The 15403-nt window shown below is 47.1% G+C and overlaps 1 protein-coding gene across 2 annotated transcripts in view; it reads right to left on the minus strand.

Annotated features, from left to right (window-relative positions):
- The window catches only part of LOC144168610 (nose resistant to fluoxetine protein 6-like), a 107951-nt gene that overhangs the window by 76924 nt on the left and 15624 nt on the right, over positions 1–15403 (minus strand). For both annotated transcript variants that reach the window (XM_077697567.1, XM_077697559.1), the window contains exons 3-6: positions 12559–12767; positions 5644–5755; positions 2767–2851; positions 269–360 (exon numbers count right to left, since the gene is read on the minus strand). In XM_077697567.1, the coding sequence (XP_077553693.1) occupies positions 269–360; positions 2767–2851; positions 5644–5755; positions 12559–12767 (498 nt within the window). The remainder of the gene's footprint in view (positions 1–268; positions 361–2766; positions 2852–5643; positions 5756–12558; positions 12768–15403) is intronic.

Below are 15403 nucleotides of genomic sequence, written 5' to 3' on the forward strand. Positions count from 1 at the left end.
TATCGACAGACCAGGTTAGGTTTGAATTTGATTACATTGAAAAAACTTCTTTTCGAGGCACCGGGAACCCCGTTTGTATACAGGCACTCCTCGCATTGTCTAGCTGAAAATGATGAAAAACTGGGCATTAGGCCGGGTGTTGGTAACCTGCCTGTAATATTTCTGAATTTTAATACTTCGGGAATATTTTTCCGTAGGCCACTGCTGTGCGGCCTATCTTCCTCTACTATATTTCAGAGCAAGCCACGGGGGAGCTTTGCTGTCTCACCGTCCTTTTTTCGTGAGGGAGCCTTCCAGGTAAGGATCAGATCGATGATGGTACAACCAGTAATGACGACAGCCAACGTAGCCAAGAATAGCCTACGCAAAGAGAAAAAGAATTCAGTTATTTGGGTGCGCAGTTAGCTTCGAAAGAACGAGCATTATTTAGGTTCGCTCTAAACTTCGCAGTTGCATTCTTGTCAGTCTGCTGGAACACATTTTCTAATTTTGTTTTTGTTAGCCTTTAAACCCTCGCTTGTTTTTCAAATTGCGCGTGCTACTTCTAAGATAATATTAAAATTGAAAGTTCAACATGAATACCGCACATTGGGGCTACAATCGGCAAACTCTTGGTGAGGGGGCTTTTCTGCATACCTCATATATTGGCAAATTTCTGCGACCACGGAAGCAGACATGAGCAATGGCGGTCCCCCAAATACGATGCGACTCAAAACTGTCAATGTGCTGGGACATGCAATGCACAACATGCTAATTGTTCTGCGGAATGTGGCAGCGCAGACGGCAATGTTTCACTCAGATCGCATGCTGGGCTTCCCAACTTGCTTACTATGGCCCTTACCATTTTTTTTACTCATGTGTATTGTGGTATTGTGCTGAAAAATACGCACAGGTATATTTCGTAAAAGGAGAGACTGAAGAATAATTGGTACCACAGTAATGTTTTTCAACTTCCCGGCAACACAAAACATTCAATGTCGGCGAAAGGAAATAGACCGCAGCCCCTCACTGTACGCCCACACACAGGGACCGGGGTCTATGTCGCATAAAACCTGTAATATCTTTTCTTACGACATTATTGAATGACTGTTTGCTTCCGGAAATATAATTACTAAAATATTTTCAAATTAAAATAACAACATCTTGGCCATTTGTGCACTCAACACCAATCATTAAAGGTCATGCTTTGTGCGGCTGCAGACACCTCATTTACGAGTGATGAGGTATTGGGGAGGAAAATTCCCATTTCTAGGTTCAAAAATTACCGATTTTTATCCCTTTTTCTGCCAGGTTTCTGAAGAATTCCCTGCCCATTTCCCGGCGTTCTTGTTTTGCAGCTGATATCTTTTGTGGATTCCTGGCCGGTTTTGGGCGTTAGCCAGCGCCAACTATGTCTACTTTACATATCCTTTCGGACGCAGACGCCGTTGAGAGAATCAGTTTCAGCGTGAACTAAATTGTTAGCCGTATCTTTCGACAGGTAATGCTAAATTCATATAAATTAACGTACCTGCCTTCATAACTTTACCAAAATAATTTGGCTTTTTCACATTTTAGCTAAGTGCCGGGAGTGATGGCGCCATCTCTTATTGACAGCCCACGGACTAAGGAACACCCGAAATACATTTTTGTATTTTGCGCAGAATACATGCGAACAGGCTTCAGCCCTTCAGCCGCCGCATCTCCACGCTTTACCAGCTGTTTCTCCTGGATTATTCTTTCCTCTATGCTCCCTCCTGTTTTATGAACTGGATTGCAAGTTCTATTGGATGCTTGCGGCTTGCGGGAAAACACCTGCAGAAATTTGAACATGAAGCCTACGAAGTCCTCAGGGAAGGTTATTAAAGAAAAAAAGTAATAAATGATGCTTGTTGGGTTTACTGACATTATTAATGATGTGAGGTTGTTCCATATTATTGTTCCTTTTTACTCCACCACTACTAAAATTCTATTCATCTATTATCGGCCAACCTCACTGAAAAGTTCAATCTCTTCATAATGTTATTTCCGCATAGTTTGACTACAAAGGCCGCAAGATACAAAATATGACAGCCGAAATACGCGTACCTACGGCGCAAACGGGTATAGAAAATCGGACATTCTCCGCTTGCGGCCGGCGAGCGAGCGGCCGCACGCGGACGGCCAACCGCAGCAAACCTACGCGCAACGCTTCGCCTTCCCACAGCCCTAAAAGAAGAGCGCCCAATGGCGCCCAGGTATGATGGCTCTTTCTAGCCACCAGAGCCCACAGGAGCCCGACCGGTTCCTTTGGCTGTCCGGAGGAAAAAGAACCCGGCCGCGCGCAATGTCACTTCCGCTTCATGGCTGTTTCCACGATCTGCCGGTATGTGCAGTATCGCCAGCGACGGAGATATTTTAAAGCTCTCTTACTAATTAACAACGGATTTCACGGGGCCACCAGTCATGTCACAGTTCGTTTGGTGGTACGTACTGTATATTGTATACTGTATACTGTACTGTAAATTATATGTGTCCGAGGCGAAATTTCAGTGCTATTGGCCTTTAAATATTCCCTTCTTCCCTTTTTACAGCCGAAAAATCCCCGAAAAACGGAAATTTCTCCGCATTAAACATCACTGATTTACAATTAGTGACAGCGACTCACTGCTTTTGATCCTTATTCAATAGCTGCGCTTCTTCTCATTTCTTGCCAAGGCCTTGCCTTCTTACAATAAAGAATTTTGACAAGTTGCCTGCAATCTAAGATCGCGTTTTAGCGTAACCGGTTTTCTAGAAGCAACTCACAAAATAAATTTTTGAGCGGCTGTCCATGGCTCAGGCACACGTGTAACACAGTTGGCCACTTCAATGTCAACTATAGATGGCTTCACTGCAAAAGAAAACGGGGCAGAAAAGGGTGAATCATGATTAAATGCATTTGCTTTTGTTAAGAATGGTTCCTATCGTTCTACATTATGTTTCAAGTACGAAGTCCAAACGTAAAAAAGCCTGTAGCGTTAAAAAACATTTAACGTCGCTCTACACTGACCATGTCGCTGAAACACCACTTCACTGCAGCCGAGCGTTTGAGTTAGGTTGGGCTACCGAAAACTTTTTTCTTTGAATCCAGCTTTACATGGGATTGGAGGAACATTTTACAGACGGGTATGATATGTTATGCTATATTGATCCCCTTTTTTACGTCATAAGAGTTATGTCTGAAACAATTTTGTTGCTATGAGGGTGTGATGTTTATTGTGGGATATTTTCAGAAGTTTGTATGCTGTGACACCTGAATACGATTCAAAGACCCGGACTTTCATGCCTAATCAGCGGCAGGGTGAGAGAGTAAACTCTAATGAGAAGCAGAGGTCAGCCAAGCCATACGCTTTGCTTGCTACTCGATACAGACTTGAAAAAAAGTGAAAATGGGTGAAACTCGCGAACAGACAAATATCCGAGTACATTTTAGCTATTCTTAAGAAAGAGACAGAAAAGAAACAGAAACTAAATCAGAACCGCGGAGTTATAATGAGCCCTCGGAGGAAGAGGGTATTCCACGGTCCTCCGGTGGTGGCTGGCTTGGCGGAGGTGCACAGAATGGTTCAATGTGCGCCGCCAACAGGGACCACAGGGCGGTCCGTAGATTTGAGTTGTGAACTCGCGAGAATTATTGTCCATTTGAACCTTCTGTGTGCTTCCTTCCAGTTTTGACTCACCAGTAATTGTGGTTGTTGCGACACTGTGCCAGGTCTACGGGAACGTGTTTAACGTGCCCCCGAACAGGGCACTCACAGCCGCCGCTGCGACTGCGGGCTTTCTACGTAGCTCTGTGTTGCTTAGCAGAACGGTTCTTAACTTGTGTTTGAAAGCGAAAGTCACAATTGCCTATTGAGCTCAAAAAGCAACGGCGACCGGCTGGCCGGCGTCAGTAAGAGAAAAACGGCTCCTTCCAAGGCGTTCCGCGGCCCGATCTCGAGGGAAAAAACCGACGTCTGGCATCGGCGTTTATCACGGAAAAACGGCCCCTTCCCGAGGCGCTCCACAGCGTGAGCGCAAACACACCAGTAGCGACAGGTTGGCTTCCCCACCAGCATACAACAGATAAAATTAGGGGAGGGTGAAGCGGCGAAACTAAATATTGCCTTCCACTCTCCCATAACGGGAGAGTGAGCGACTAGGTGACCGATAGACAGATAGAAGAACGTCTAGGTGAGAGATAGAAGCCATTCGAAAACGTTAAGGCAGATCCCAAAGCAAAGCCCCTCCTGAAGCAAGATTGCAAAGCCCTTCGATTTCGCATTCACAACCTGCAAGAAGTGGTTAAGGGTCATCGGACTTTTTAATAGCGTAGCTGTGTTCAATTTTTACGTTATTCGACCTTATAAACACCTGCAAATTTTTGAACTTGAACACGCTGCAATTTGCTTTTCTAGCCACCATAGCCCAGAGGAGCTCGACCGGTCCTTTTGGATGTCCGGAGGAAAAAGCACCCGGCCGCCCGCAATGTCACTTCCGCTTCATGGCTGTTTCAACTATCTTCGGATGTTTCCATGGCTGTTTCAACGGCTGTTTCCACGTCGCACGAGAAAATTGACATTAAACAGAGGCTTTTTTACATGGACCATTCGCTTTTCATTGTCTATAAACAAGTTGAACCTCCATCGCAGCATAGATTTGTAAACAAAAACTACGACCAAAGTAGGAGAGGGACCTGATTTTTAAAAGAAAAACTCAACCAATGTTGGGGACTGATTGGAAACTCTATAACCAGACAATAAAATAGATTTTTTTACCCCTCAAAATCAACAGTGTTTTCACTCACAAGCTACTGGGAAGAAGTTTGGTCCAAGCTCTTGTTGCGCGGAAAATGCGTACTTCTTTTGTAATCCATGGCTTGACTTTTACTTCTATGACATTTCCAATGCCCGAATTATGTCAGTGCGGCTGTTTTGTTTTCACAATTGTGCGGATTATAATCTATCGCGCTAAAAACCGTATAATTTTTAAAGGGAAGTTTTGTATGGCTTGGGGAAAGCAGTCGTATTTAGGCACAGAACTTTTCCTTCGCGACCCATGTGCGTCCGTGAGAAAAACAGGTGGGAGATTACTAAGAAGTAAGGGGAGGGAGTGTGACTTAGTTTATCTCGCTGGTAGCAGAGCGCCCTCGTAGCAAGCTGATGTGCTAAGCACACATCAAGCGAAAATAACGGGCAGGGGTGCCCGGCGGATCCGGCGCAGCACCGTCAACGTGTCAATCGCAAGCACCGGCAGTACGTAACATCGAAATGGGAAGGTCATTCGTGATACATACTTCCGAGGAGCAAGAAGTTTATAGGATCAGCGACGCCACGAGCAAAAAACTGTAATGAAAGAAAATACCACAACCGGGCAACGTGTAATGAAAAGGCTTTAATGAATCATTTAAGGAGCAACGCACGTGTAACCACCGGCCTCACGTTACAGCTTCGCAAGTTAACCATCTGTACGGAGTGCATCCGTGGGCGCATTGTTTTGTAAGTAGTTTTTCGGTGCACAGCTTCTGCAGGGTTATTGTCTCACAATATCTACACTTAGTGGAGCTTCTTCCTGTATCGTAACGCACGTTTGTTTCTCATCTTCCGCTGTAGTCACCGCAGATAAAATGTTGGTGTCGTTCCTGTTGAAGGGTTACCGACCTACCTGCATCTATCAGTGCCTGCAAATCGTTTTGAGTGCAGTCGTCGAGTACGCAGATTCCCAGGCGAATCAGAGGAAGCCCTCCCAGAGACGAGTATTCTCTGTACTCCCTTGCCTGAAAGGAGACAGTAAATATTTTACGCACTTTCCCTCCCTATATATTTCGGCCTGCAACTCATCATCGAAAAATTCCGCACAGCTACCATTAGAGGTGGTGGCGCTAATGCCGCAGTGCGTGTTGTTTAGCAATTTGTTTAAAAAACGCACACATTAGTAAATGACTAAGTGAATAAATAAAGAAGGAACCGCTCTTTGGCATTCCGAAACTAGCGTTAAGAGCGACCTAATTTACGGGTGTGCCAGAGTGCGCGCAGTTGTAGCACAGCGATTGTAGGCAGAGTTGCGAAACGAGGGGGGGCAAGGGAGCAAAATGTACTTTGAGCTGGGCAGAGCTTGCAGATATGGCGCTTTTCTCCGCATCCCGCAAAGAAGGTTTAGAAGAAGTTGTGTAGAATATGCACAAAAGCAAGAACCAATAAAACGTAAACATAGCAACAAAGCGAACATCAAACTTTGCAGTTTGAATCTGGTGTATTAAAACATCAACTTCAAAAAATCATGCAGCCCCAGTTCAATGACGACGATGATTGAACCCGGAGCTTTCTTGTGTGGAATCATTTATTGGCCAATGTCACACTGAGAGTATATGCTACTTTGTCGGTACGCACCACTTTTCTAGAACACCCACAGCAACTCTCGGGTGTGCACTCGGTAGGCCCAACGTCTGTATTTTGGTTGTTCGGCGCGAATCGGCACCTGCTGGTCCGTGTTCGCTTCCACCGTGTCGAAATGGAGAAATAGGACAGACGTCGGCTTCATAACGCGAGGGAGCGAAGTTAGATTCCGGCCGCGTGAAGCTTTTATCTTTCACTTCGCCCGCGATCATTCATCGATATCGTCAGAGAAAGTTGGCTTTGCTATAGGGCGTACAACGTACAACGGCATCAGTGCCGTTGTACGCCGTTTCAAGCTTGCTTAAAGCTTGAAGTGAAACCGGCGACATTTTTAAGCCCACGGAATTAACAAAAAAAGCTTAGTGAAGCACGAAGCTTTCTAACACCAAAACTGCGTCGAAGTGCGCCGGATCCTTTTCATATTGTGGGTAACGTTCGCTGAAAGTGCGTTCAATAGATCGTCAAATACAAAGACACAATGCGCAAACGAAGAACGAACCGATGCAGCGATTTTTCGTGCACTAAGGAAACGGATCTACGAACCACCTAAACGTGCACCGATACGCGGTTTATGAGATAAGTGTATACCAAGGTAAATATAAATGGTAGCGAAGGCTCGGGCAAAAAGCGGTTCAGAACCTATTGCCAGCGACATCAGCATGGGGGCTTATGGGAGTGGCGATTGAAGCGCGACTAGGTGAGGAGGGAACAAACACTAGTAATAAAAAACCAAGTTTTGTTCAACAATAAAACAACATTAATATTTTACGAACAATATTTATTTCTGAATCACATTTATTTAGGCACAATGTTTAAATAATTTATGAAAATGCTGTTCATTCTCAAAAACCTTTTTTGTAGCGCCCTCTGAAGAATGGCACATGTCATTGCTCTGTGATGCAGTCCTTGTAGTGTTTGGAAAGGCGCTCCTAAAGTTCGTCTGCTAGGAAACGCCCCTCGCGTGTTTTGGTGGTGCGCATTTGCATTCGTTTTTCCATGTCAATTTGGTGTGCACTTAATTTTTGCTGTGCGTGGAGTTGCGAGGTGCGTTGTATCGTCGGTGGACACGTCTAGTACCGTGCCCGGCGGGGACGGTAAACTACGGGACGATGCTGCCAACGGTTGGAGCGGAGCGCTTTCCTCGGTACCTATGGAAACGATGTGCCGTACAAGGTTGCAACAGCAACTCCCGTACACCTGGCGTTTTACTGCACCATTTTCCTCTCATTTCCACAGGTAACGCGAAACTATAGTTCGGGTAATACGTGCACGGGGGTTGTGTAAGGGTAAGTGGTGGTGCTTCAAAAAAAAAAATGGGTCTAAAGCTTTGTTATGTAACAGTTATCTCTTGATTTCACCTCAGGCTGGCTCGGAGCAAGTGGTGTCAATTACTCTAGGACTTCTCAGCGTAGTATCAATCGAATTTAAACGAGTCGCTTTAATTGTCTATCTCAGTGTTTTCTCTATTGCATTACAATGCTTGTAGTGCTCGTTGCTTTCCGCAATTGTATGCGCAAGCATTATTTCCATCGCAGTACTGTGTTGTGCTGCTCCGTGCTGCGCTGCTGCCAGATCTTTCCTGCGATGTGCTTTTACATACTGCCGTCGCTTTCGTTTGCATTGATCCATTTTTCCTCTTTTTACTTATCTGTTGCGACACTTGCCTAATAATGCAACCAGGAAATTGCAGGCGTGAATGCTGAGTGAACGTCTGTAGAAACACTTGTCTACTTGATAAGACGCCGGGATAGCTGCGGTGTGCTCGCTGCACTTTCGTGAATCGGCATTCCTGAGGCCCGGTTTTCTGCGTCAAGATGCAGTGCCTAGTTCTTTTCTCTTGTTTCGAAGTATTTCTGCTGCTGACGCTTTCATTGCTCATAATGCTATGTGTTACGGGTAAAGTCAATTTTTCGGCGCGTAAGGAAAGTCATAATGCATGTAGTGCCCACGAACTTTTTGTACTTATTGTATACGTGCTGATTTTGTGCAGTGTGGTAAATTTGTTTTATGTTTATCCTGTAATAAAATTCAAATGTCTTGATTATAGCATGACTATGCGTTATTTCTTCTCTTAGAACAGAAGTCCACAAACTGAGCAAGCATTATATAACCTTGATCTATACTTGACGCACGCACGCAACCTGCGTATGTGCGACGCAATTAAACCCAGCAGTGGCGTTGGTAGAAACTGGTATCGGGGTGAGGAGTGGGCACGTTTTTTTATATGAAAGGGGGGCCGGGGAGAGTGGTAAAGTGTCATGGTGTCATTTTGTGCTCTGTATCCCAAGGCAGAAAAAACAAATGTCGGGGGGGGGGGGGGGGTACGTTTGCCACCCACTGCAATCAAAATAAACAACTGATTGCTTTTATACAGCAGTGGAAGGCATCAATACAGAATTAAGGTTCAGAGAAGATGCAAGATGTTTTTATAAACACCGAGGCTAATCATACGACAGTATGCTAAAGTACGTTTCTCTAGTCACGAGTATAAGCTGGCGTTGACTTGAAACACACACGCCAAGGGCTCGCCAACTTGCGTCAGATGGCAATGACTTGAGCCCTCAGCGATCAGAGGCCTGCTAAGACTATTTGAAGTCAAATGTTCCCGCTAATGCCACCAAAATGACGTCACTTTCTGACCGGATCTTGCGTCACATCCTGTTTATTTTTTGTTCCGCCGGAAGTGTTCCCTCCTCACACAGATGGCGCTAAGCCCCATGAGTAGCTTAAGAGCCGCCATTTTCTGAACGTATGGGCTTCTATGGAAGCTTCGCTACCAGTTATATTTACCTTGTGTATACTGTTGCCCTTTTTCTTCATGATCGGTGCGTGTCCTATGCAGAACCGTTTCTTTTTTGTGACTTTCAAGTAACCGTTTGGCCACAATAAAAGCCTGGTTGTACGCAAGGACGATATGTCCAGCGATCTTATCAGAGCTTTTGGGTCTACCAACTGGTCTATGGGGAAATACATTAGTTTTTTGACAGGACGATATCGGTTCACCTAAAAACATTTCGCTTTAATATCCGCATAAGGAAAAATTGAAAGGCGTGGGAATGACGTAAATGTGTTCGAAATGTATACCGACAAAATGTACCCGGTATTTGCTTGAGCGCCCAAACACCTTTCATCCTCTCAAAGCTCTGTAGTCTTCTGGTTTGTAACGGTAATAGGTAGGGCTTCCCTTTCCAAGCAAAACACGTGGTTTGCATCCCCACTAGTGACTTTGCTCGTATTTTTTGTAATGCGAAAGCATTATTTAATATTGATATAAAACACCATTCGTCTTTGGCACAGAAATTCGACGTTTGTTCGTTAAGTAAAAAAAAAAACTGGTCGATGGACATTCAGACCCGACACCACAATTATCAGAGAATATCCGTGCCGAATGCATTCGGTTCAAAATCTTGGAGCACATCATTTTTCCGATCTCAATAAATTCATCTAGTGGACTTCATTTTTTCTTCAGAATCACAGCATGGCTTCCGAGGGAAGTATTAGTGCAATTGACCCGCGTTGACCCGCGTCCGCGTCTTGACGACTGGCGCTATTGAAGGTCCGCAGGCGCGTCCAAATGCCGCCTGCTTAAGTAAGCTCAGTGGCTTGCCGCGTAGCGGGTCTGGTGAGCCCCGTATCGCCCTCAGCACGCGTCACTCCAGTGCTGTGCAGGCGCTAACTGCCGCCCGGTGGCAGGCTGGGCAGACTCTGACGGTTGATTGACCAAGGTGCCAGGTTTAGAGTGCAATGTTATTTTTATATCGTGCTTGCCCACGCAATAAATCCCGCTGCTGTGAAAGTTATCGCTCGACATCGAAGTGATTGGCGTACACGCGGCGAGAGCTGACTTGGCTCGCTCGAACCCCACGTGGCCAATCTCTTCGCATTCGATGCCGTACGAAATCAGTCAAAGTACTAAAAACAGTGTTATTCAATTCTGTGCTACTTTTTAAGTGTGAATGCACTTTATAAGCGACCCCGAACCTTCCGCCGTCCGCATAGCAACAGCTGCGGGTGCGCGCGCTTTTCGTCTTCCTTAGCAACGGGGGGAGATGGGCGCGCGCTGCCTGGCCGCTGACATGGCACATACCCACGTGGGAGATTGGCCAGGAATAAGGGCGAATGCACTTCTGGCCCCACATGACTGCGCGCGCTCCGCCACCTCACCGCGGTTTGCGCGGGCGCGCGCCACTCCCCGCACCGCTCTCCGAATGCAACCGAATGCGCGCAACCGAATGGAAGCAACAACGCAACCGAATGCGAGCACTGCACGCGTCGTTGAAGATACCGCAGCGGTTGAAGACAAGGCAGTGCGGCGAAGGGCCCGTGAAGCCGAGCGCAAGCGGGCGAAGCGGGCTGCGGATCCCGAACTCCGCGCTCGGGAGGCCGAAGGGAGACGTAAGCGGCGCATCGCCTGCGGTGATGAAGGCCGGCAGCGAGACGCCGAACGAAAGCGTGCGAAGCGAGCCGATGACCCCGAAGGCGTTCTGGCCCGGGAGCGCGCGGCGCGTGAGCGTGTGCGGGCCCTCGAATTCGATCGGCCGGACGCACGCTTCAAGCGAGACTTCCTGGACCGCAGCTTCGGCAACAGCTGCGCCGTGTGCGACCGGCTGTGGTTCGATAACAACCTAAGCTGCATTTCCGCGCCTCTCCCCTCGCCTGACAGCTCCCCCTCGCCGGTACTGCGCCTCTCAAGGCGATGGCACAATTACTACGCCGTGTACTCTCGGCGCAAGAAATGCATCCGCACTTCCTCACGATTCCCTTCGGGGAAGTGGGGGCAATTTTCTGGAGGGTAGAGCGCTCACACCCTCCCGCCTTCTTCTTGATGCTACGATGGCGACTGGTTTGCCCTGCACGTCATTTTAGAGAGTAATTCATGCGGCACCGCTCTAGAGTAGAGCGGTTGCCACAGTGGTAGCAACAGTTAGCAGCACTAGTACTGGTTGTAGAGAGAGCAGTGGCAGTACCAAGAGATCCTGCAGTAGCAGAAGTAATGTAATGGCGGTAATGTAATGTAAGGGCGGTAATGTATTTGTTAAGTATTTCTTAAGAAGTATTTCTTAGTAGTAGTAATAGTGCAAGCAGCAGAACTCGTATTGTAGTAGTAGCAATTGTTGTAGTGGTAGCATTCATTGTTATAAACGTAAGCGAAACTAAAAGTGATCTCTAAAACAGGGGGAGGGGGAACTTAGACATCACATGCTCCTACTTTTACAGTAGCGCTGGTTGTCCTTTGAACAAATAATAAAACACCCACCGATGCACGAAAAGAAGTAGTATACACTGTTGAACGGAAGAAATATATTCCCGAAACACTGAGAACGACTGGTAAGGAAAAAGAAAAAACTCCACAGAAATGACCTTAAAAGGAACCACAAAGGCCTGCCATAAACCAAAAGTGTTTCGGTAGTGTCGAAATTACGGGAACAGGGAAACAAAAGAGCACCACTCCAGCTGTCGTATCGTTACGAATGAACGCAATGAGCAACCCGTTCCACAGTGTCATTAAAAGAACAGGTCTTACAAAGATGTAAAAAATTCGCTTAATTAGTCCGAAAATTTATTTCAAAATTTGGTTTAACCATAAAATATTACTTTTCCATCTCGCAAAAGGGAACTGCTGCGGATCGTTTTTGCACTGAGTGTGGAATTATCATCGCCTTTGGTCTTCGCAGACTTTCCCGTCGTCACCAGGGCACATTCTGAATTTTGAGCAGTCGTAGTAAAGCAAGAAACGTCAGAAAAGAATGTTCGATATAATTCAATAAAGCAGTGAACGCCACATCGGCGACAGGTAAAAATATTTCGGCTGCTTTTTGGTAATGTTGGCAAAGTGCACATACGTCTGGTTGGCGGCTTATAGTTCTGTTTAGTAAGCTTATTTACTGACCTTATTTACTGACCTTAGTTTGTTGTAACAAAGTAGCCATTTTCAATTAGTTTTCAAACCTGAAGCTTTTTTAAATGTAACGTATTAATTTTGAAGCATTGGGTAACATGAACTTTAGTTTTGGCCAATGGTACGCCGATTTACTATTACCAACAAAAAAATATTTAAGGACCGTGCCGTATTACGCAAGTCAGCCCAGCAACTATTTGAGAAATTCACCCAAAGATGCACCTAGTTTTCAAAAACTACGAACCTTAGGTGTGGACCTAACCGTATGTTCCCTTCTACACTCACCCCTGGGTGCAGGGCTTCCAATATGGGCTCCAACTTGTCCACTAGTGCACTTCCGTTCCTGTTGTAGACCATAATGGAGCAGTACTGACCCATTGATGTCCTCCCGAATTCATCGTGCACCGCCGTATCGAGGCATTCATCAAAGGAGCCGAGGTCGACCTTGGACCCGTCAAGAAGGCCGGTTGGGTACTTGCCTGATGCGTCAATCACTATGCACAAAAAAACAGGTCAAGAAGGCGGGAACACACATTGGGAACGGTCACTTTCGTCGAGTTATATCTCGGTGTATTTTTTATACTTTCGCTTAGCTAATTGCGTCTTCAAGGAGGGTTCCAGACACTTTGGACAAAACATGACGAGCCCCTTCCCAACAGAAAGTGTCTACCGCTGCCATGATGTTAACGAATGAATAAAAAAAACATTGTCGTACGTTTGAGCTTCGCCTTTAAGCGTGGAATGCGATAGCATCGTCATAATCGGTGATGAACAAGACTCCGTAGTGCGCCTGGCACAGATTTACGGAAGCACATTCATAACTCGTGTATGATTAGTGAGCGAGCGCACGCTGCGGGGCATTACACCCTAGCGCTGACGTCATCGTACCCCGACGGGGGCGCCCCTGAGTGGTGAAAATGTTTTGGTCCTGCTCGCACGCCAATGTTTTGGGCAGAGCCTTAGGATGCCGGGGGCTTCAGCGGGAGCCGCAAGGTGGCGCTCAGTGATTTTTTTCGCTCACGACACCTTTATCTTTAACGGGCAACGCTGGCGACGACGCCGGCCTTTCTGCGACATGGGGCCCTTATCGCGACGCGTTTAAATACAAACAAAATAATCCATTGCCAAGTCATCATCATCATCATCCTATGTACGCCCCTGCAGGGCAAAGGCCTCTCCCATAGATCTCAAAATATGCCGGTCCTGCACGGACTGCGACCAATTTATCACCGCAAACCTCTTGATCTAATCTGCACATCTATCCTTCTGCTACCCCCTGCTATGCTTGCCTTCTCTAGGGATTCACTCTGTTACCCTTAATGACCAGCGGTTATCTTGCTTTCGCATTACATGTCCTACCCACGCTCGTTTCTCTTCTTCTTAATTTCTACTAATATGCCCTTCACACGCATTTGTTTCCTGACCCATTCCGTTCTCTTCTTGTCCCTAATGTTACACCTATCATCTTCCGTACCATTTCTCGCTGAGTCGTCCTCAATTTAAAGGGGCCCTGAAAGGCATTTTGAGCACACTAAATGAAGTAGCGCAATCGTTAGATTGGGTCGTCAAGGTCATCTGGGCCAAGTATTACTCTCTTACGCGCAGCGGAAAGCTCACACTTTTGTTGCAAAGTTTGTCGCTTTTTTCTCACCCTTTCCTTCGTGTTTTTGGACGCCGCCATCTTCACATGTCTACATCATCGATTCCCCGATGTTCGTCATGAGCTAGACATCCTGCTATTGGGCGGCTTTTTCACGCACTTCCGGCAAAGAGATGAGTCGTCTGCTCAGCGTCGACTCGCCGGCTGATCTGCCAGCGTAGTGCCGGAGTGCTTGGACATTTTACGACAAACGAAACAAGTGTAAACAAACGCTTAACCGTTCGTATTGAATGCAACACGGCCATAACACGACATGGATATTCTCTTACCGGAGTACGTCCCATAAAGAAAGCGTTGAAGCCCCGTGGCACTTCTTTCGTGCAATCGCAGAGAACGCCCTGAGCCGAATGCCCGGGTTTGACGGATACATTTTTTTCCACTTCAAAACAATCCAGAGATGCGTTTCGAACGAACACAACGTCACAACATGCGTTGCAAGTCTGAACCGCGATTGACAGACGATGGGTTGCCTCCTCTGCCCGTCGTAAATTCGGCACTCACCTCGCGCGCGGTTTGCGGGGACGAACAGCAAGTCACTTAACTCTGGCGCGCAAGCCGAGATGGCTTTTAGCCACGCACACTGCACATACCCCATGCGAGGTTGAGTCGTACGTCGCTCGAGAAAGATAATCCAGACCATGGGAAGCACTATCCACCCGCAGAAGCACAACGTCGCATTTCATCGCGAAACAAAGGCGTCCACAACACACACACCATCGCCTCCTGTAATGCCAAACGCATCTCACACTTCCTAATGAGAGTGAGTGGTACGTCTGCAGTGCCCACATGTCGCGAGGTGGGGCCCCGAGCTGAACCGGGATCACGCAACCGTAACTGACCTCTGGGGTGGTTTGTGCCTTGTTGCCAAGGCAACCGATGTTTGAGATCGTCAAAGAAAGGCGCTCGCTCCAGCGCTAGAAAGCTCAGAGCCGCGCCGGAGCATGTTTTGCCAACGTTGCCGCTCTCCACCACGCGTCGCCCCAAGCTGAACTGGTCTAAGGTCCCTAAAGTTCTTTCAGGGACCTTAAACTGGTCACATGATTGAAGCGTTTTGTGCACGGGTTCTGAATCGGTTTAAAATGTCTTTTTCACATGGCGCCGGCAGGAATTACCACCACCGCAAAATAAGACCCGGCACCAGCGGGGCCACATCTGATCCGGCGCTTTTTGGATAAACAGTGCGCGGTGCATGAAAGGGACCGAGCGCAAGATCCTCCCCAGCGGCTGCGAGTTCGCCGCCGATTAAAAGTCACGTGCTGCACTGCAGCAACGCACACCGCTAAAGCGCAAGGCCAGGCCACCGCACTCATGCGGCCAGATTTTTCGTTCGCTTATCCATCCTTGAGCGGAGTGCGGAATTCATGGTGTCAACAAAACTTGCCCGTAGCAGACGGCAGTCGGAGGAGCGTAATGCGGAAGTACGTCACCGCTGACTAGCGCAGCATCATGGGAGGGAGTGCTGGCGCGCCG

The sequence above is a fragment of the Haemaphysalis longicornis genome, unplaced genomic scaffold (assembly GCF_048455015.1).
Source record: "Haemaphysalis longicornis isolate Haplotype H1 unplaced genomic scaffold, Haemaphysalis longicornis Haplotype H1 scaffold_1, whole genome shotgun sequence".
NCBI classification, from domain to species: domain Eukaryota; kingdom Metazoa; phylum Arthropoda; class Arachnida; order Ixodida; family Ixodidae; genus Haemaphysalis; species Haemaphysalis longicornis.